General features: G+C 38.0%; 1 protein-coding gene across 1 annotated transcript in view; it reads right to left on the bottom strand.

Moving 5' to 3' along the window:
* Window positions 1–8,459: 8,459 nt before the first annotated feature.
* Window positions 8,460–22,133, bottom strand: part of LOC148862845 (uncharacterized) — a 72,683-nt gene continuing 59,009 nt past the window's right edge. Inside the window, exons 21-22 of the mRNA XM_088978674.1 lie at window positions 10,959–11,004; window positions 8,460–8,712 (exon numbers count right to left, since the gene is read on the bottom strand). Of these exons, the coding sequence (XP_088834800.1) occupies window positions 8,662–8,712; window positions 10,959–11,004 (97 nt within the window). The 3' untranslated portion in view covers window positions 8,460–8,661. The remainder of the gene's footprint in view (window positions 8,713–10,958; window positions 11,005–22,133) is intronic.

Genomic DNA, 22,133 nt, shown 5'->3' with positions numbered 1-22,133 from the left:
ATCTTTTCTACCAGAAGAAAAAATAAAGGAAAATACAAAAGAAAAAAAAAAAGTGGACAAGACGTATCACTGTAGGATATGGCTTCCCAAATATCTGAAAGGTGACCCTGAGGAGACTCGACAGTCGACGTTTTTGGTTGCCCCGATACGGTTTTAACGTGATACATCGTCGAACTTGCTCTCCATTAATGAAAGAAAAGTAGGGAGCTTGATTGGATCTGATGGTTAGCAATGGCACACTTGGCAACAATACAGAGAGAAAAACTAAAACGTGCAGGAAAGGAACTTTGGAACACTTGTGAAATGCTCCGACGCCAAATTCTAACACCTGCTCGATGAGAATACTCACATTAGTTTTGTAATGTGTATGAAAAATTAGTGGGTATCACGGTCCACATCAGTTTTGACTGTGAATACTCACATTGGCATGTTGTGTAATATGGATGGTTTGTATGTTTTTTGGATTCTATGTATCGATATACATATTTAATCATAAATATTTAATTTTTGTATTTTATATAATAAATATTTTAAAAAATGCATCAATGAATTAATATTAAATTATTAACCAATAAATCATGGTTTTCAAAATCGGACCAGACTGGATGGTTGGACGAGAAAAACCAGGAACCAGGTGATCAGTTCTGTTTTTCTCCAAAATAAAAAATTTGCAAAAAAAAAAAAAAACGTTGATTTGGTCAACAAACCATTGACCTGAGTGGTTGAACCATTTGAATTGTTCAACGGTTTTGACCATTTCTTTTTTATTTTTGTCAAAACAAACCGACCATTCGACCCGGGAACTAGACCCCTAACCGGTTCATTCTCTGGGTTAAAAACCTTGCAATAAATATTATTTTTTTTATAAAATAATAGTAAAATAATTAAAAAAATAAAAATTATATTTTTAATATTTAAAAATATTATTTTATTGATAAAACCATTACAAATTTATAAAAATTAAGTAAAATAATTCATATTTTAGATCATACAACCGAAATGCAACTACAGGAATTTCATAGATAAAACTGAAGGTGTATCTCTGTGTATATGTAGTCTATCTTAGATCACACAACCTTTTTGACCCCTGCTCCTTGAAGCATGGGATAAAAAATAAATGATGGACGGAACGTATCCACGAGTTTTTTCCATTAACGATATATTGGGATGTAGATGGGACCTATCCACGCTATATTGGTATGGACCAATCCCGTTCGCACCCAGCCAAATCTCGTGGTCCACAAGATATTCACGGTGCCGAACACCGCCTAAAAAGTTGCTATAGTACAACCTCATTTTACCCGATTCAAATATACTATTAGCTATGCATTAAACCGTGAATGCCTCCGGCTTGTGTAGCCATAAAAAAAAAAAAAAAGCCGTGAATGCCCTACTCTTGATGAATCAACCTACATTTGAAATAATTAAGTATATCTTTGGTTTCGTTTACGTTTATTGAGTAAACGCTTATTGAGAGTAACACATAGGTGCCCCATCGACAAATATCTCATTAATTGCATTTGTGTGTAGGATTGTTCATAAGAAGACCCAACCTGCCCCAACCGATCAACTTGGACTGACCCAACCCAAATCAGTCGGATTTTCTTCAGCATCGATCGGTTTTGCGTTGTAAAAAATCATAAATCGATGGTTCGGGTTATGAAAACTGAAACCGACCCGAACCGAACCGACTTATTTGTTAGTAGTTAGTTCCTAGTTAGTATTTACATCCTAATTAGTTCCTAATTAACTAAGTTGTCTCTATCCTAGTTACAACCTAACTTAATTTCTAGTCTTCTAGTTAGGAATGACATTAATGGCAAGTATTATAAGACAACTAGACAATGAATTTTTTTGAAAAAGTTTAAAGAAAATAATCAAAGGATCATAGTTTTTATGGTCTTTTACACCAAATAGTCAACCAATTATAATTAGAATTAGGTGTCATTTTTTTCTTTGATTAGAAGGTTTCTTGAAATATACAAATTTCAATCTTCTTTCTCTAATACAATTTGACTTTCTATTTTCTTGATAACTTCTATTCTAACTTGGTCCACCCCCTACCAATTTCAGTCTTCTTTCTCTAATAGAATTAGGTGTCATTTTTTACATCAAATTTCAGTATTCTTTCTCCAATCTACCAATTTATTACCATGGTTGAACTTAGAGCCAAAACTGACCCAACCTGACTCAAACCGACCAGGTTGGTTTTGCTTAACACAGGGTCGGTTTTGGTTTCAATTTCAAGTAACCCGACCAGGTTGGTCGGTTGAAAAAATCTCAGTATATCGACCCAACCCGACCTGTGAACATCCCTATTTGTGTGTATCGAAGTTTTCAAAAGTAAACTTCAATTTCTGTGCGCCTCTCCTATTTCAACAAGCTTCATTTTGGAACTTCCTAAAATGGCTAGGCGTTTATTGGCATTTTGTTGATGTGGTGCCTAATGGCGCCTACGTGTCATAAACACCCTCATTAAATGTGTTTCTCGATTTTGCAGTCATACAAGTACAAAACGTTTACTAAATAAACATAAATGGAACCAAACACCCTATAAATCAAAGCCCTTGATTTATTGCCATCAACCCATCTTAAATTAAAGGGAAAATTCCTGATCATTACCTTGAATTTTGGAGGTTGTCTAGTTATAGTCTCCCAATTCTTAAATGTGTCTATTTTGAAAGTTTGGGTACTGAATTGTCACATTTTAAAGTTCGGGGACCAAATTGTCACTCGAGCTAAAGTACATGGTACTAATATGGAATTTTCCCTTAAAACTATTGACCCTGCCAATTTAATTGAAAAAGTGGTGAACCAATTGTAGAAAACAAGCATTTTTTTTTTGAATTTTTTGGGCACATAAATGCAAATTTATAAGGTCATAACTTTGCACTCAGATATTCAATTTGGGTGATCTTTTTCTTTTCTTATTTTGGGTAACTTTTTGAGATAGGAGTTTTACCCCACTATTTTTTTTTGCTAAAAAGATGCCCTTTTTAGCCTTAAATCTTAATTCTTAATATAAAAGTGAAAACTAAAAAATATATGTCATAAAAGAATATAATTATATATTTTGAATATTATAATCTAATATATATACACACACATTTGCACATGATTGAAGCTCTAAAATGTGAACCTCTCTCTTTTCTGTGTTGTTGCCTTCTCCAATTCTCTAAATATTGATATTTATTATTATATATTTTAATAATGAATTTTATCTTTCATTGACGACCTTCCATTAAAAAAAGAGTTTAATTAAGAATTAAAATACATATTAATATGCCAAACACTTAGGGTATGGCATAATCCTTTTCATCCCCTATTTGTTTTTGATTTCTAATAGACAAATTTAATGGATATTTAATTTGTCTATTAGAAATTTGCCTTCAATGATATGTTATTAATTTGCCTTTAATGATATGTTATTAAAAGTGATATTAAAGTTGCCAAAATTAAATAAGAGAGAGAAGAATATTAGATTCAATACATGCAGCATATAGGGAGTGCTTTATTAGATGACCCTTGAAAAAAAACGATTTGATGGATTGACGGACAATTATATGTAGAAATCAAGAGATACTGAACATGTTCAAGTCTTGACTAATAAAAATTTTAAATGTCAATAATAAGAGTCCGTTTTAGTTTGTGGAAATCACACCTTTTAATAGGACAAGAGAGAAACTTCGTTGGGTGGCCGTTTAAAGAGGGGTTTATTTTAACCCTATAAAATAAAAGAGGGAATATATTTATTATTATTATTATTATTATTATTATTATTATTTTTGTATTTAATATATCAATAAGATCAAAAACTGATGCCTATTACCAATATTCTTTTGGCCAAAAAAGACAAGCAAAGAATTGAGTGAAGATTCAAAACAGCTCAGACTTTTTTTTTTTCTTTTTTTTTTCAAACAGCCAAGTTTTTCCAATGTAAGACGAATTTGGGACTTGGAACAACCATATCGATACGTATCAAAGAAGTTATTTTTTATCTATTTTACTTATTATTTGGTGTAACATGTGAGGCCCACTTCTAAAAATAAAACAGACAACAACAACAAAAAAAGAAAAGAAAAGGTTTTTTATTATCTTAAACCTATATTTCCAAATTGTGAAAAAAAATGAAAACATACCACCTACATTGGGAAAGACCTCTTAGTAGATTTATTCTTATTGTCAAAGTGGGCTTCTTGGTGAAGTCTGGATGCTCTAATTTTCCTTTTAAGACCACCTTGGCATACCCAATAAGCCAAACCTGCCTATTTACACAGCGGTTTGAAAAATAGGTTGAATCACTTATTGGGTCAATTCAAATGAGTTGGGTTATGATTATCTAGGGGATTAATAGCTAAAAGATCCAAGTGTAATTTGCCTCATCAATTCCCGTTGGCCTTTCATTTAAATTCAAATGATGCTATTTTTTTTTCTTTAATTTACCTTATAGTTTGCATATTATTAAGAAACCCTTATAGCCATAACCCCCAACCCCCAATGGCAACAGGTTTATACTTTCTACTCAAACGAGCCAATGACCGTACCAACTCACTTATCGGTTGGTAATTCTAAGGTTTTTAAAATTGACTCAGAAAACAAACCGGTCAGGGGTTCGGTTCCCGGGTCAAATAGTCTAATCATTCGAATTGAACGGTCAGCCCATTCTGACAAGAAAATAAAAAATTGGTCAAAATCGTTTGAATGATTAACTGTTCGGGTCAGTGGTTTATTGATAAAAATCAACAGTTTTTGGAAAAAATCTGATTTTGAAGAAAAACGGAACCAATCACCTGACCGGTTCCTGGTTTTTCTGGTCCGACTGTCCAGTCCAGTCCAATTTTGAAACCATGGGTAATTCAAATAACTGGTTAACTCATAATTAGCATAATTAATTCTCAATTTATAATTAATGCATAAAAGGGTTTGACTATAACATTGGAAAGACATTATATTGAAAAAACTTACAACCAACTGACCAACCAACTAGTATCATAAAAGAGGTGATCAATCTAGTGGTATTCATCAAAATTCACATGATGCCTTGATTGGTCAAAACTCTTACGGTATCATATCTTTCTGGTACCATAGATTTTTCCTACATAAAATTCTGGTTAATAACCGGAAATAATTATTAACTGACTATTTATACTAGCATCAACTCAACTTAAAATCCATTGCTGTAATAAATTCCAGGTAGAGTTTGGCACAGATATGGCTCAGCCCACATCTGACCTGAATTAGCTGGAATCTGAACACAATCAAATGGTTAGAATGGTTTAAACAATAAACTTAACATTGATAGAATCAACCAGTCTGATCTGATTTTTATACCTCTAACTGGCCGGTTCAACCATGGTCCGTTCAAATGAAATAACTATAATCATTGATTTTCATTCCTCATTAACAAAAATATGTGCACGTGATGTGATTCGGACCTAACGTACTTGGGTGAAAAACAAGCATTTTTGCCATTAAATCATGTCTAACCAAATTGTTAGTCTTTTAAACCATTTTCTTAAAACCGAAGTTTTTATAAGATTAATGGGTTGGACGAATTGAGTTGGGATTTGAATTGAATGCAACCCATTTTTATTTTATTTAAATGAGTTATTAATGGGGCTGACAGGTTAGATGGATTAGGTCGAAGTTCAACCCAAACCCAATCCTGCCAAATCCATCCAATTGCTACCCCCAGTCAGCTCGGGTTGCCCTGTTATTTGCAGTGGTCGTTTGCTTCTTTGTTTAATCTGCTCACTCAACTCAGAATAATTAAAGAAAGGAAGAAAAGAAGATAAATCAGATGAGGAGCATGTTATGGTCAAGTTGCACTGTTGCAACCTGCAAGGTTTGATTGATTAGACATGCCAGAGGAATGGCCGGAGAAGGTAGATTCCTTTGTGCCTCCAATACCATTAAAGAGTTGGCATATAAATCCCTTGATCCTTGCTGCGACTATGAGACTCACATTGCTCAGATTCGGCTGACTTGCAATTGGTTCATGGATCGATTATTATCCTCTTTGGATTGGGTACGTAGGGTATTTGGTTCGCTTCTTAATCTTAAAAGTTCCGCCCGATTTGCATTACCAGTGGGTTACTCATACAGTGATACCAGAGTATCGGAGTCTGTTAAAGACATTCATTCTACAGATTAGTGATTTAAACAACGTAAAGATCTCAACAATAATACAAAGATTGTTCATATCACATCTATCTATCAATCACAAGATGGGTGGAGTGGAGCATGGACACCGTTCAGGAGGGGCTGAAAGGCAGCGGCTTTTGGGGAGATGGCCCAACACAAACAACGTATAAGCTGTTTGGTGATTTTTTAAGGGTTCTGTTCACTTTTCGGTTCTTTTACCTGATAAACACTTAGCCAGGTAAGTGTGTTTATTTATTTTCTTTTATTTCCCATGTAAATAAGACAATGACTATTTTAGCTAAAAAATTCATTATTAAAAAGGGGGCGTTTTTATACCATCCAAGTGTTGACAACTATTTTACAGGTGGAAAAGTTATTTATCTAATTGGGAGAAGGGAGGTAAGTGATACCTAGGAAAATAAATTTTCTCTAGTCCCCACATAAATCTGAAAAAAGAACAATGGATTCTTGGTTACAATCCCATTGACCACCTTTCCCCCCTCTCAAAATCCTAAAAACAAACACCCCCTAGAATGTTTGATGAAAAATCCATATAGCACAAATTTGTTGTAGCCGGTCATTTAGAGGGCTGTATTTTCTATAGCTACTTAGAGCAAGGTTCAAAAAATCGATATGTATCGGTCGATACTAGCCAATACGCAAAGGGTGTATCGGGGTTTTGACCGGTTCGGGGGGTGGACAAACCTTAAACCAGCCCCTCTGAACCAAATTTGAAAAAAAAAAACAATCGATATTGCTCGATACGCCTCTACCGGCATATCGGGCCTATTAATATTTTGAACCTTGATTTAGAAGGCTGTTTTTTTGTTTTGATAGTTATTTAGAGGGCCGTTGGGTTCAGCTTCTTTCAATAGCTTATCTAGAGTGCTTCTAAGCGGCAGAACCAGTTCAGCTAGGCTTTAGTAAATACCATAACGTGCGTCACGACCACAAGGTCCTCAACCATCCTCACAACTCATGCTGCCTTGATGTCTCACACCAATCTTACAACACATTGCAGCCGTGCATTAAAAACTTCTTCCCATGAATGACATGCAAGGGATATATTCCCAATATAAGGTTGAAAATACTGTGTGGTTGGTGTGAGGATCACTTTGTGAGGAGCAAATCCAGTTACCTTTATGTTTCTCATTATCAACAAACTAGGCTGGTTAGTCAGTTAACCTGAAATGGGAATTTTAGACTGCATTCCACCTCAGAATTCTGATTTGAAATACAGATTATAATACCCATGTCCACCCTAAATTAGTATCAATTCTGAGCTGCTACCCAACTGTGGAGATAACATACCGAATAGTATAGCAAGAGGAACGGGATCTGTTCCTGACATTTGGGCGCCTCACATACACATCTGTTTCTCGTACTTAATAACTTTTAAGTATGGGAGATGTTCCCAATGAATGGTAGGATGTGCATGTGAAGAGCAGATCCGATCTCACAGTAAGAACCCATTGCAGCATTAGGCCGGTTAGTCAGTGAACCTAAAACAGCCCTAGGCAATGATTGCAAAATTAAGTGGGACAGCTAAAGGCTAAGATGCGTCTACGGTCTACGGTCTACGGTCTACGGTCTACCTGAGGACAATCCGAACTGCCCATCCAATGAAATGCATGCTAATCTCGTTGAAAGTCGAAATTGGATATTGCCTGGAAAATAACATGCCTCAATTACTTAAAGGACCCTCCGATTTTGGCACTAACTCGATCAATATCAATTGTTTTCCTTGTAATTATTAATTTTTAGGGGAAAATGTGTTAAAATACCCTTAGAAATGAAGGCAAAACTGCAATTCATAAACAGGTGTAATCCATTTCTGCTGATGTGTCATACATGCCACATCAGCAAATAAATAGAATTGATAAAAAATGGCAATTAATAGCCTTGTTTTTTAAGAAAATGTTTTTGTAATAATTAGCTTTGGGATTTAAGAAAGGAGTTTCTTGAAATGCCAAATTTTTGTTTATTGAATTGAGAGTGATCCTAAATCACCAGGTAAGACAATTTTTTTGAGACGTCAAACAGTTGTCATTATAAATATATTGTAATATTAAACCAAATCATTTCAAACATCCAGCCAGCCTATATCTCGTTTTCTTTGTATTTCTCAAAAAAAAAAAAACAGATGAAACAAATCACTTATGAATCGGGGCCCATTAGTAAAACAGAACGGTTGTGAAATGCACCGATCCCAAACGTCTTCTTTACCGCTGTGAAACGAATTGTGGGTTTAGTAGCAGTTGTGACATGGTGTGCAAACGTAGAGGAGAAAGACTAATATGGCGAAATACGTAGAATAGCTTGAACAAAACTTTGATTCCCTTTTTCATGAAAATTTTCCTTTGGTTCTTACAAATCATGTATAGCTACTCTTGTAGAAGAAAAATCTACAACTGTAAACTCATATAACATGTACAACTATGTAATTACACTCTTTACAACAAACGCCCTATAGCTAGAAAGAAGGAAAGGATGAAAAGAAGAAAAAAGAAATGTTCCCTACTTGTTGAAGAAAAGAACCTTTTTCCTCCGTTTCCTTTTCTCACCAGCCTGTGACAAATGCCAGTTTTTGTAACTATACTTTTCAAATGGTCAGGGTAAAGCTAAAGACAGTAACTAGATCCCTAATGATGACAGTGGCTTATCCAATATGATTATGCTCCAGATAGCCGTGAAGGCTGAACACACTGAAATGTACTCCATTACTTGACAGTATTTATAGGTTAAATGATTCAATCTAATAGGAGCAGAAACAGAGTTTTTACCGCAAAAGGGGCAACTTAACTAAAACATTTCAAAGTATATATTTTTCCGCCCCTTCTTACATTGAAACAAAGTCATATGGCAATGTGCAAACAACATGTTGGTTATCTAATGCCTGGTTCCACAAATAGCACAGTAAGTAAACCAACATCTGTTTAATTTACATGGTAAAAATTGCTTATAAAAAATTACATGGTGCAGCTTAAAGATTTCTTACCAATATATGGAAATAGATGCACTTTATCATTGTGAGAATAATGTATATCTGGCTGCAAGGTAGCCTTTATAATTGATAAGACCGATACCATGGGGAAGCAAGGGACATACCATCTGTAAAATATTATTCTTTTTTTTTTCTTTAAATTCCCTCCCCCATGGTCAACTGAATCCTGGTCATGCTCATCCATGTCAGTTCCTCTCTTATCTCTGCAGCCAAACATGCACTAAATGAAAGCTTACCATTTATCTTTTCTCCTCCTCTTTCAACTCCTCGTTTACATCCAATAAATGTCTATAAGCACATCCGTTCACTCTATGAGGAGTAAATAGAATCAGTAAATCACCTTTTGCTGCATTTCAGCTTTTCTTTTGAAATATGGTCAAATCTGGGACTTATTTGAAGCGACAAGCTGCTGCCCAGAATCAGTGGTGGATTTTGTAAAGGGTTGGAGGGTTGGAGATTTATCTAAGAGGGGAAAATTGGCATGGAATATCACTCCTGCAGCGGTCTTTTGGTGCATCTGGGAGGAGATAAATGCAAGGACATTCAAGAACAAAAAAAGTTCTGCAGACACTGTTTCAGAAAATAATGGGAAAAATGTTTTCTCATCTTGCTGCAAACAAGTTGTTTAAAGATAAAAATTACAACTCCTTTTTTATATGATAATCTTTTTGTAATGCTGCATTTAGGGGCTATAAGGTTGCATGGGCAGCGGTTGTATAATCCCTGTGTACATCAACTTGTTGTACATGTTATTTTAGCTAATTTAATACTATACCATTTCTCAAGAAATGTAAGATGAATGAAGGCATTGCTTCTCTTATCAGATATCAAGGAGATAAAGAGCTATCTACCATTGATGAGACCTGGCCAATCACCAATTGGTAACCTCTTTTCAGTATTAAACCATTCCAGAAACCCCAACAGAAGAACACACCAGTTTGATCCCTAGAGATGAGCAAGGTCTTCCCTCAAAGAGATTCCTTTGGGCCCAGCTAACGCATAAAACACTCTGATGCTGGATCTAAGTAGATAAGCATGATATCTCCAGTATAATCTCTAAATAAACTAGGGGTGCAACTTGGGCGGGATCAGGTTGGGAATTTGTCAAAATTTGAATGGGTCCTGAAGGAACTGGGTTGTGTGTATGAATGAAAGGGCTAATGCCCAGATAAGTTCAATTTCCTTTCTCTCTACTTTCTCCTCTTTGAACTAGATAAACAAGATAGAGAATGATCAAATCTGAAGTTGATTACGATCAGTAGTGAACTGTTAGCTTCTTTTGCTGTTTGTTCTTTCTTCTTCTATTTTCTAGTCAGTTTTCATTTAATTTTTGTTAGTTCCCTTGGTTCCTTTGATCTTCCCCTAGTTTTGATCTCCCTATTCTAAATCTTCCTACTCTTGGGGTTCCTGTTATGAAATCTGGTTTTTACTATGAATAGTAAGTCATAATTTTACTATAGATAGTAATAATGGGAATTACTATAAATAATATGTTCATAAATAGTATAAATCTTCCTCCTCTAGGAATGCGATTAGATGGGTTTCCAACCATGGTTGGGGGTTGGGGCCCTTGGAGATTTGCTCATCTGCTGAATGAGATCCAGGAGATGTCTACATACCTCTCTTTGCTTTTTGTTTTGTTTTTTTGTTTTATGCTTTCTGCAGACCTCTCTCGTTTTAGATGGATTGCAAAGGAGCTAAACTCTTTAGCCGATAGATAAGCATCAACATTATATGCAAAATACGTAGTAATATCAGCATTCTAAGTGTACATAATGATGAAATTTATAATTGTAGGTTAAAGTTATACCCGCTTGATGAACAATCTCATGATATATACAATGGTATCTCTTAACCTGCAGAAAAAAAAGAAGAAAAAAAACTCAAGATAATTCCTCATAGAATACTGAATAGGCATCACTCTTACAAGCCACTGTGGAAATAGATAATAAAGCAACATATCTCAAAGAATTATTAAAATTAGTCCTTCCCTTGTGTTGGAGAAATGTTGATATAACAAAGACATCTATGTAACCTAGATACTGCAGACACACAGAGGGATATGGCATTCATATGGAATTTATATTGAAAATTGAAGTCTCTTGGCAGAGTGTAAGATCCACAGCTATATAACATGCTGCTAGGGAAGAAAGGAGATCATCCAAGGAGGTAGGAGTAACCTTCCTATGGACACACAGATCAGTCACTTGTATGGCTGATAGGCTAGAAAGAGAAGGGGCAAAAAGGGAATAACTCTTTTGGGGGATTGCTTCTCATGGAGGAACCGAGGAAGTTCATAATATTTGAGACTAAAGCATATTGGGCTGGTTTAAACACTGCTAGACCATACTTCAGGATACCAGGCATATTCTAAGTAACCTATTCTCTTTCATTGAGCAATAAAGTTAACAATTACCAATAAAAAATCTGCCAGATATGACATGAATGTAAAAACCAACCCGGATCCGGAACCACTTTGGCCACTGGTTTCCAGGTCAATAGTTCAACCATCCAGTTACGGCCCGTTCCAACAAAAAAATAAAAATTAAAACAAAAAATGGCCAAAAACCATTGAATGGGTCAACAGTTCGACCGCCCGGGCCAGGGACCAGGTTTGGGGTAAAACAGAACCGGTTGCCTAGACGGTTCCCGACCGAACGATCCAACCATCTGGGTCGATGGCAGTTTGAAAACATTGGTAAAAACCTTTTTTTTTTTGTATCTGAGTAGGCTATGTTTGGTTGCAATTCTGCTCCAAGGAATTACTGTTTGAAGAATGAGTTCCAAGCCAAAAAAAAGTTTTTTTTTAAGCTCAGTTTTTTAGCTTCAAAGAATTAACTCTTAGAATGACTTTTGAGCCCAGAAAAAAGACTTTTTTATCAATAATGCCCAGAAAAAGAATTAGTTCCAAAATTTTTCATAAAATTCAAATTTAATAGTGATTCTTAGTGTAAAATAAGAGTAAACAGAGGAAGAAGAAGAATTTGTTGTATTATTCATCAATCTCGTATATATATATATATATACAAGTTACAAATTCTATGTTAGGAAATAATATATTAGGAAAGAAGACTAATCAAATGCCTACAAATCTGTCCTACAATCAAGGTAAATCATATCTCCCTAGTATTTACTTCCTATTTTAGTTATACAGTCTGTAACATCATATCTCCCTAGTATTTACTTCCTATTTTAATTATACAGTCTGTAACACTCCCCCTCAAGCTGGAGCATAGATATTAATCATGCCCAGCTTGTTACAAAGATAATCAACCCTAACCCCATTAAGAGCCTTCGTGAAGATATCTCCCAGTTGTTCTCCTGTTTTCACATAACCTGTGGAAATCAAACCTTGCTGAATCTTTTCACGAACGAAATGGCAATCAATCTCGATATGCTTAGTTCGTTCATGAAAAACAGGATTAGATGCAATGTGAAGAGCAGCTTGGTTATCACACCACAACTTGGCTGGTACTGAAGTTTTAAGACCTACTTCAGTCAGAAGCTGATATATCCACATTATTTCACACACAGACTTGGCCATAGCTCTATATTCCGATTTTGCACTCGAACGTGAGACAACATTCTGCTTCTTGCTTTTCCATGAAACTAGATTCCCTCCAACAAATACACAATAGCCTGAAGTAGACCTTCGATCTTCCTTGGATCCTGCCCAGTCAGCATCTGAAAAACATTCAATTCTAGTATGACCATGATTGCCATACAAAACTCCTCGCCCAGATGCTCCTTCTAAGTAGCACAAAATTTGTTCTACAGCTGTCCAGTGATTAACTATTGGAGAGGACATGTACTGACTCACCACACTAACTGAATACGCAATATCTAGACGAGTTACAGTAAGATAATTCAACTTTCCAACCAATCTTCTATATCTCTCAGGATCTTCAAATAATTCACCATCTTTTGTGAGCTGCAAGTTAGGAATCATCGGAGTGCTACATGGCTTAGCTCCCAACTTTCCCGTCTCAGACAACAAGTCAAGTACATATTTCCTTTGAGATAAGAATATTCCCTTCTTGCTTCTTGTTACCTCAACACCCAAGAAGTATTTCAACATTCCCAAATCTTTGGTATGAAACTGAGTGTGGAGAAAGTATTTAAGGGATGAAATCCCTGTAGTATCACTCCCTGTAATGACAATATCATCCACATACACAACTAACAAAATGATGCCAACAGCAGAGTGCTTGAAGAAAACAGAATGATCAGACTTACTTTTCTTCATACCAAATTCTCGACTGCCTGACTAAACTTTCCAAACCAGGCACGAGGACTCTGCTTCAACCCGTACAGAGACTTATGAAGATAGCAAACTTTCCCATACTCCCCCTGAGCAACAAAGCCAGGCGGTTGCTCCATATAAACTTCTTCTTGAAGATCCCCATGAAGAAAAGCATTCTTGATGTCTAACTGATGAAGGGGCCAATTATAAGTAGCTGCCATAGAAATAAACAACCTGACAGAAGTAAGTTTAGCAACAGGAGAAAAGTATCAGAATAATCCACTCCATAAGTCTGAGCATATCCTTTAGCAACAAGACGGGCTTTCAATCGGGCAATGGGCCCATCAGGATTGACTTTAACTGTAAACACCCATTTACACCCAATAGCCTTCTTATTTGCAGGTAAATTTACCAAGGTCCAAGTACCATTGTCCTCCAAAGCATTCATCTCCTCAATCATAGCATTACGCCATCCAGGGTGAGAAAGGGCTTCTTTAACAGTCTTAAGAACAGAGATAGAATCAAGAGATGCAATAAAAGAACAAGAAGAGGACGACAAATGATTATAAGACACAAATGAAGATACTGGATAAGTACACTTACGCTTACCTTTACGAAGAGCAATAGGAAGATCATCATTAGAGACTGGTTCTGATGACGAAGGAACATGATCAGTTGAGACTGGATCTGCCGACGAAGGAGCTGGTGCAAGACATGGATCCGGAGGGGTTGGTCGCCGAGAATAAACCTGTATTATAGGTGGCTTGGGCCTGGCAGGAGCAGATTCAATAGGATGTAAACCAGATGATGTGACAGTATAGATTAACAAATCATCATCCTCCCCCTGACTTGAATGAGGAGTAGATGGAAAGAAAGGTGTATCTTCTAGGAAATTAACATCACCTGACACAAGATATCTGTGAAGAGTAGGACAATAACATCTATACCCTTTTTGAACACGGGAATACCCAAGAAAAACACACTTCAAAGATTTTGGATCTAGTTTGGTAACCTGAGGACGAACATCCCGAACAAAGCATGTACACCCAAATACCCTAGGCTCAATAGGAAACAGTGTTTTATTTGGAAACAGAACATGATAAGGAGTCTTACCCTGAATGACAAATGAAGACATACGGTTAATCAAAAAACATGCTGTGGAAACTGCATCAGCCCAGAAAGGTTTAGGAACCTTCATTTGAAATAACAAAGTTCTTGCAGTTTCAAGAAGGTGTCTATTTTTCTGTTCAGCAACCCCATTTTGAGATGGTGTATCTACACAAGAAGTTTGATGAAGAATGCCATGCTGAAGCATGTAAGTTTGAAAGGATTCTGACAAGTACTCCTTAGCATTATCACTTCTCAATATTTGTACAGAAACATTAAATTGAGTTTTAACTTCAGCACAGAAAGCAAAAAAATGAGAAAACACCTCAGAATGATTTTTCATTAAATATAACCATGTCATACGAGAGTAATCATCAACAAAAGTAACAAAATACTTAAACCCAGTTTTGGACTCAACTAAACACGGACCCCAAACATCTGAATGGACTAATTCAAAAGGAGCACTAGCTCGTTTATTGACACTAGGACTCGAACTAAGACAATGGTGTTTAGCAAACTGACAAGACTCACAATTTAATGAAGACAAATTCTGAAATTGAGGACAAATTTGCTTTAACACATGGAGAGAGGGGTGGCCCAACCGACAATGTGCTTCAAAAGGGGTTACAACTCCAGAACAGGCTATGGATCTTGGAACTTGTGTATCAAGGATGTAGAGACCTCCAGACTCATGTCCCTTACCAATAATCTTCTTCGTCGTAAGATCCTGAAATAAACAATAATCAGGAAAAAATGAGACACAACAATTAAGGGTACGAGTGAGTTTGCTAACATAAATTAAATTAAATGATAACTGAGGTAAACTAAGAACATATGACAAAGGAAGTGATGGTGTTGGACTAATTGTGCCAGACCCAATAACACAAGATGTTAACCCATCTGCTAAAGTAACAGGAGAGGTAGATTTATGTGACTGAAAGGTAGAAAACAAACTTGAATTACCTGTCATATGATCTGTAGCTCTACAATCAATGACCCATTTTGAAGAGGAGGAAACAAGACATGTATTGGGTTTACCTGACTCGACGATGGCAATAACAGGAATAGACTGAGGTTTCAATCATTCTTGGTATTGAGCAAATTTGGCATATTCATCTGCAGATATCATAACAGACTTCTCAGAAGTATCCGTGGTGGATGCAATATGGGCTAACTGAGTTTTCTTATTCTGCAACTTCCTGCAATCCCGCTTCATATGGCCTGGCTTATGACAGTAATGACACACTATCTCTCCTAACTCCTGTCCATGAGTATTAGTATTCCTGTCATAGTTACTTGACCTACCACTACCACTCCTGTATTGTTGTCTCCCTGATTCAGATGTATTATTGCGGCTGACAAGGGCACTACTAGGTTGAACAGGTGGAGAACATTCTGTACGAAGGACCCTACTGAAAGCATCTTGTAGAGAAGAGATCTCTAGACTGGAAAGAATATGAGATTTAGCAGTCTCAAATTCAGAAGGTAGGCCAGCTAAAAAACTCATAACAACCATCTTTTCTCGTTGAGCTTGTTGAACAGTCACATCAGTACTAAACGGAAGCAACATATTAAGTTCTTCATATGTTTTCTTGAAATCCATGAAATAGCTTGTAAGAGATCTATCGCCTTTGTCCGCCCTGTAAAAGGCTTTCCACACATCATAAATGCGGGAAATATTCCCCTTTCCGGAGTACAAGAACTCTAGATAGTTCATTAATTCCTTAACAAATCCACAGTGAGTGACTAAACCAACCATCTCCCTTTCAATGGAGTTGCGTATCTGCAAGAACAAACGGGCATCCTCCCTCAACCAAGACTTTCTCGAGTCATCATTAGGAGGGTCATCAGTCAAATGGTTATCCATAGCAATACTCAGCAAATATAGTTGAACAGTTTTACTCCAATCCAGATAATTAGAGCCATTAAGCTTATGCTCAGTTATTTTTGACATCATTGGAATAACATCCGACATAACTACTGATTTCTTGTCTACCATAATCTCAAAATTCAAATAAACAGAATATTTTGAACACCAAAAATCAACAGAGCACACCTGCAGAAAACACCGAAATGGATATGCACGTAACAAAGCACAAATATGTGCTATACGGGACGAGGCAAGCCAAAAGACAACGACCGAAAAAAATTTTCCGGCGACAGATGTGCCTCCACGTGCCGGCGCGTATGACTGTGGTAGAATCTTCAGGCAGTGCGTGAGACACACGCGTAGGGCTGCTGACTGCCAGACTTTGCAGAGACTAGATGCTCTGACTGCTCCAAGGAGGTGACCCGAAACACCTAGAAATTTTCCTCTACCTACTGTTTACTTAAAAAAAAAGAAAAACAAAAGGGCAGGCAGAGACTAGATGCTCTAATACCATGTAAAATAAGAGTAAACAGAGGAAGAAGAAGAATTTGTTGTATTATTCATCAATCTCGTATGTATATATACAGGTTACAAATTCTATGTTAGGAAAGAATATATTAGGAAAGAAGACTAATCAAATTCCTACAAATCTGTCCTACAATCAAGGTAAATCATATCTCCCTAGTATTTACTTCCTATTTTAGTTATACAGTCTGTAACATCATATCTCCCTAGTATTTACTTCCTATTTTAATTATACAGTCTGTAACATCTTCCTATTTTAATTATACAGTATGTAACACTTAGAATCACAAGATTCATTAGAACCAATTCTGTAAATGAAAGCCAAATGTACAGCTATAGTCTTCATGCAGTAAACATTAACTACCTGTAACTTCCGGCACAGAGATATCCATGTAATCTGAAGAGCTATACTCGAAGTAGCAAGGAGGAGAAGAGAACCACAGAACTGAAGAGAATGTCGAACTGTTCTATCCAGTCGACCAGTCCTTTATTTATAGATGAATATGGTACAAGGTACAAGAAATTACTGGGATGCCCCTAATTAGTGATGGGACACCCAGATGACTTAAATCATTAAACAGGATTAGGCCCAGGCCCATTAACACAAGCCCAGTTACAAGATAAGTTAAACATAAGAATGGGCTAATAAGAACTCTTATCAGCCAAACATCGCTCTAACATTCTAACACTCCCCCTCAAGCTAAGCATGAATATCAATCATGTTTAGCTTGCCAAGTATGTCCCTGAACTTCGTTGATGCCAGCCCTTTAGTTAATACATCTGCAATCTGCATCTCTGATGGAGTATAAGGCACACAAAGTTCTCCTGAAATAATTCTCTCTCTGACAAAGTGTCGATCAATTTCAATATGTTTTGTCCTGTCATGCTGCACAGGATTGTTGGCAATGTTGATAGCAGCTTTATTATCACAATACAGCTTGAGAGGACCCTCAGTCTTGATACCAAGCTCATTAAGGAGAGTCCTGAGCCATAAGATTTCAGCAACCCCGTGTGCCATAGCCCGGTATTCTGCTTCTGCACTTGATCTAGCCACAACATTCTGCTTCTTACTACGCCATGTGACTAGGTTTCCTCCCAAGAATGTACAGTAACCTGAGGTTGATTTTCTGTCTCCAACGGACCCAGCTCAATCAGCATCAGCGTAGGCTTCAATTTCAAGTCTGCTGTTTTTTCTGAATAGAATTCCTTTCCCTGGGCAAGTTTTCAAGTATCTGAGGATTCTTTCCACTGCTCTCATATGAGGAGCCTTTGGTGAGTGCATGAATTGACTGACAACATGCACTGCATAGGCAATATCTGGCCGAGTAAGGGATAAGTATATCAGTTTTCCTACCAACTTTTGGTACCTTTCCTTATCACAGTATTCCTTACCCATTGATTCTTGTAATCCATGGCTTGGTTCTATTGGAGTGTCTGCTGGCCTGCACCCCATCATGCCTGTTTCTTCTAGGAGATCTAGCACATACTTTCTTTGACATATGTAGATTCCTTCTCTTGATCTAGCAACTTCAATTCCAAGAAAGTATCTCAGATTTCCCAGGTCTTTGATCTCAAATTCTGAAGCTAAGAACTCCTTCAGCCTCTTCATCTCTTTCACATCATTTCCAGTAATCACCATATCATCCACATACACAATGAGTGCTGTAAGTTTGTCATCCTGTCTCCTTGTAAACAATGTATGATCTGCACTGCTCTGAGTGTACCCTACTTTCTTCATGGCCAAACAAAGTCTCTCAAACCATGCCCGGGGAGATTGCTTCAAATCATATAATGCTTTCCTTAGTTTACATACCTTCTTTCCAACATCACATCCAGGTGGGGGTTCCATGAATACCTCTTCATGAAGATCACCATTTAGGAAGGCATTCTTCACATCCAGCTGATGAAGTTCCCAAGAGAATTTTGCTGCTAGTGACAGTAGAACCCTGATTGTGTTGAGCTTTGCTACTGGGGCAAAGGTTTCCTTGTAGTCAATTCCTTCATTTTGTGTAAATCCCTTTGCCACAAGTCTGGCCTTGTACCTCTCAATTGACCCATCTTCCATGTGCTTTACTGTGAATACCCACTTGCACCCAACAGTGCCTTTCCCTTCTGGCAGGTCCACCAATTCCCATGTCCTTACTTTCATTAGGGCTTTCATCTCCTCATTCATGGCTTCTTTCCACCTCGGATCAGATGCCGCCTCTGAATACCTGGAAGGGACACATACAGAGGAAAGGGCAGACACAAAGGAATGATAGGCAGGGGATAAGTGTGAGTAAGAAACATAATCGGCTATGGGATGCCGAGTGGTACAAGAACGAACAGGCTTACGGAGAGCAATAGGAAGATCCAAATCTGAATTGAGTGAATCAGAATTACCTTGGATTGCAGAGACAGATTGATCTGAGTTCAACTGGTTGCAATCATGAGGTTGAGGGGCCTTGTTCCTTCTACTGTATGTAAGTATCTCTTTTTCTTGTTTACTGGAACCTTCAGGAGCATCAGCCGAATCTGGAGAAGCAACTGGCACAGTGGAAGTCTCACTAGGTTGACCCAGAATGTTACAGCTAGTAGTAGTGGAAGGTGATGAAATGGGAACAAAAAAGAAGGGAGAATGAGAATCCTCTTCCAACCCACTACTCTCCCCCTAAAGAGGATTCTGAGAAGACTGGAAATAGGGTTGAGACTCAAAAAAGACTACATCCCTAGTGACATATTTTTTCTTGGAGACAGGATCATAACACTTATACCCCTTCTGCGTAGGAGAGTACCCCAAAAATATTCCCTTTGTAGCCTTAGGATCCAGCTTGGTCTTCTTTGGATCTTTCACATGTATGAAGCATGTAAAACCAAAAACCCGCGGGGGAAGAGGAAATTCTGTAAGAGTGGGACACAAAACAGAGAAAGGGGTCTTCATACCCAGTACTTTAGATGGCATCCGATTTATCAGGTAAGATGCAGTAAGAACAGATTGAGACCAATATTGCTTGGGCACATTGTGTTGGAAAAGAAGGGCTCGAGCTGTCTCCAATAGATGCCTGTTCTTGCGCTCAACAACCCCATTTTGCTGAGGGGTGTAAGCACATGATGATTGATGTAACATGCCTGCATCTTCCATGAATGAGTTCAGGGATCTTTCAAAGTATTCAGCTGCATTGTCTGAACGGAATTGCTTGATCTTTTTATCAAATTGTGTTTCAACCATCTTGCAAAACATCAAAGTTATCCGGGGAACTTCTTCACGTCCTTTCAACAGATGATATGTGGAGAATAAGGAGGACATATGTGTCATATGGTCAGTGGCTCCTGAATCAATCACCCAAGAGGTAGAATTAATGGAACTAGATGCACTAAATGCAGAGGTTGTACCTGATTTGGCAAGAGAGGTGGAAGCTAAAGAATTGTTCTTCAGACGGGCTAATGCCCGGCTGAGAACCTCTACCTCACTAGCTGTGAAGCCCAAAGTACTTGGTCCAGAGGAGTCGGCAGCCTGCCTTGCGGTGGAAGATGACACTGTCTGAATACTCTGTGAGCTGTCACTACTGTTGTTGGTGGCAAGATTCCCACTTGCTGTGTGGCCCTTATGTTGCCTTTTGTCCTTTCTCAGAGCAACTGGCTTCAGATGAGGGTACAGGACCCAACATTTCTCCTTTGTGTGTTTCTCACCACCACAATGTGTACACTTGAGGGACTTCTTGTCTGAAAATCTATTCCCCTTAGTGGAGACTAAGGCTGAATGTTCTCCAGGTAGTTCTGTTGACTGTGTCTGGAAGTCAACTTGCATCTCCTTTCTCCTTACTTCTTCATTCCTCACCAGGTAGTAGACATGGTGAAGTTCAGGTAATTCATCTCTCCCTAGAATCTGTGACCTTATACCTTCATATACAGGGTCAAGACCCGCCAGAAACTTGAAGGCTCTGCCCTCCTCAATCTGCTTATCATGCCTCCCCTTATCATTAGCATTTTCCCAATCCAAGATCAAATGGTGGTCAAGCTCTTCCCAGAGGCCTTCCAGTGTTGCAAAGTAGGTTGCCACAGACAAGTCTCCTTGCCTTAGGGCTGCAATGTCTTGGCTCAGCCTGTAGATTCTAGCATTGTTCTTTTTCTGGCCATATGTCTTAGATACTTTCTCCCAAATTTTAGCAGCTGTGGGGAAATGATGAACAGTTCTGGCCACCCTAGGAGTCATAGAGGCCAGCAACCAAGACATGACTGTGGCATTTTCCTTGCGCCACACGGTGTATTCAGGACTGCCAATTTTTGGTTGTTTCTTGTCTCCATCCAAATAGCCTGTGAGGTCACGAGAGGTAATGAACAGCATTGCTGAGACAGACCACTCTTTGAAGTTATACTCATCTAGCAGCACACTTGTAATCTGCAAGCTGTGCAGATTAGGGTTTTCCAGGTTTGAGGACCTTGTAACAGGTCTGTTATCTCTAGAGGAAACTTCACCGGATAGTGAGGACATCCTGACTTCAGTCCAAGAGTTGTTCACAGTACTATAGGTGATTCTGTTAAGAACTGGCCAAATTGGTCACTGTGTTCACAGTACGGGTACAGTAGCAAGTAGAGGTCTGTAACTGAACCAGTTCACAGTGTTGGTAAAAGTTTAAGGCTGCAACTGTGTGGTGCAAAAGTTGCCGCAGTTCTGGTAAAAGGTAAAGGTCTATAACTGAACCAGTTCAGTCCAAGAGTAGGGCTGATAACCGACCTGAAGAAAATCTGTAACTGAGGTTGCCGCAGTTCTGTAAGAGTCTTGCTGATGCACCAAGACTGCAACTGTAGAAGCTGATGCACCGAAACTGCAACTGAAGTTGAAGGAGCTAAGTCTTTACCACTTGTTCTGATGCACCAAGACTGCAACCGAAGTTGAAGTAGCTAAGTCTTTACCACTTGTTATGCACAAGTCTTGCTGGAGCACGAAGCTGCAACTGTAGAGGAAGTTCTCCCCCTCTCGGCTAGTGCTAGGACTGCTGAATCAGCCCTCAACCAGGTCTGTCCTATACAGACCTCTCTTAGTAGCCCAATAGCTACTACTTGCTGGTGTAATCTAGTAGGACATCTACTTCTGGGTCTTACTTCCCTTGAGTCCTACAACCAAGAGAAACCCTAGGTTCGAACTTGCTTTACTCTCTTACACTCCTAGGTCTTCACTGCAGCAACCCAGAAAAGGAAGAGAGAAGAGGAAAGGTCAGCAAGAGAAAAGAGTGCGCCTGTTGAAACCAGGAAGGAGCTAA

Source organism: Nelumbo lutea, chromosome 3, assembly GCF_056320005.1.
Source record: "Nelumbo lutea isolate HS-2025 chromosome 3, American lotus-T2T, whole genome shotgun sequence".
NCBI lineage: Eukaryota > Viridiplantae > Streptophyta > Magnoliopsida > Proteales > Nelumbonaceae > Nelumbo > Nelumbo lutea.
The sequence above is the reverse complement of the archived record's forward strand: the minus strand, read 5'-3'. Positions and strand labels throughout refer to the sequence as shown.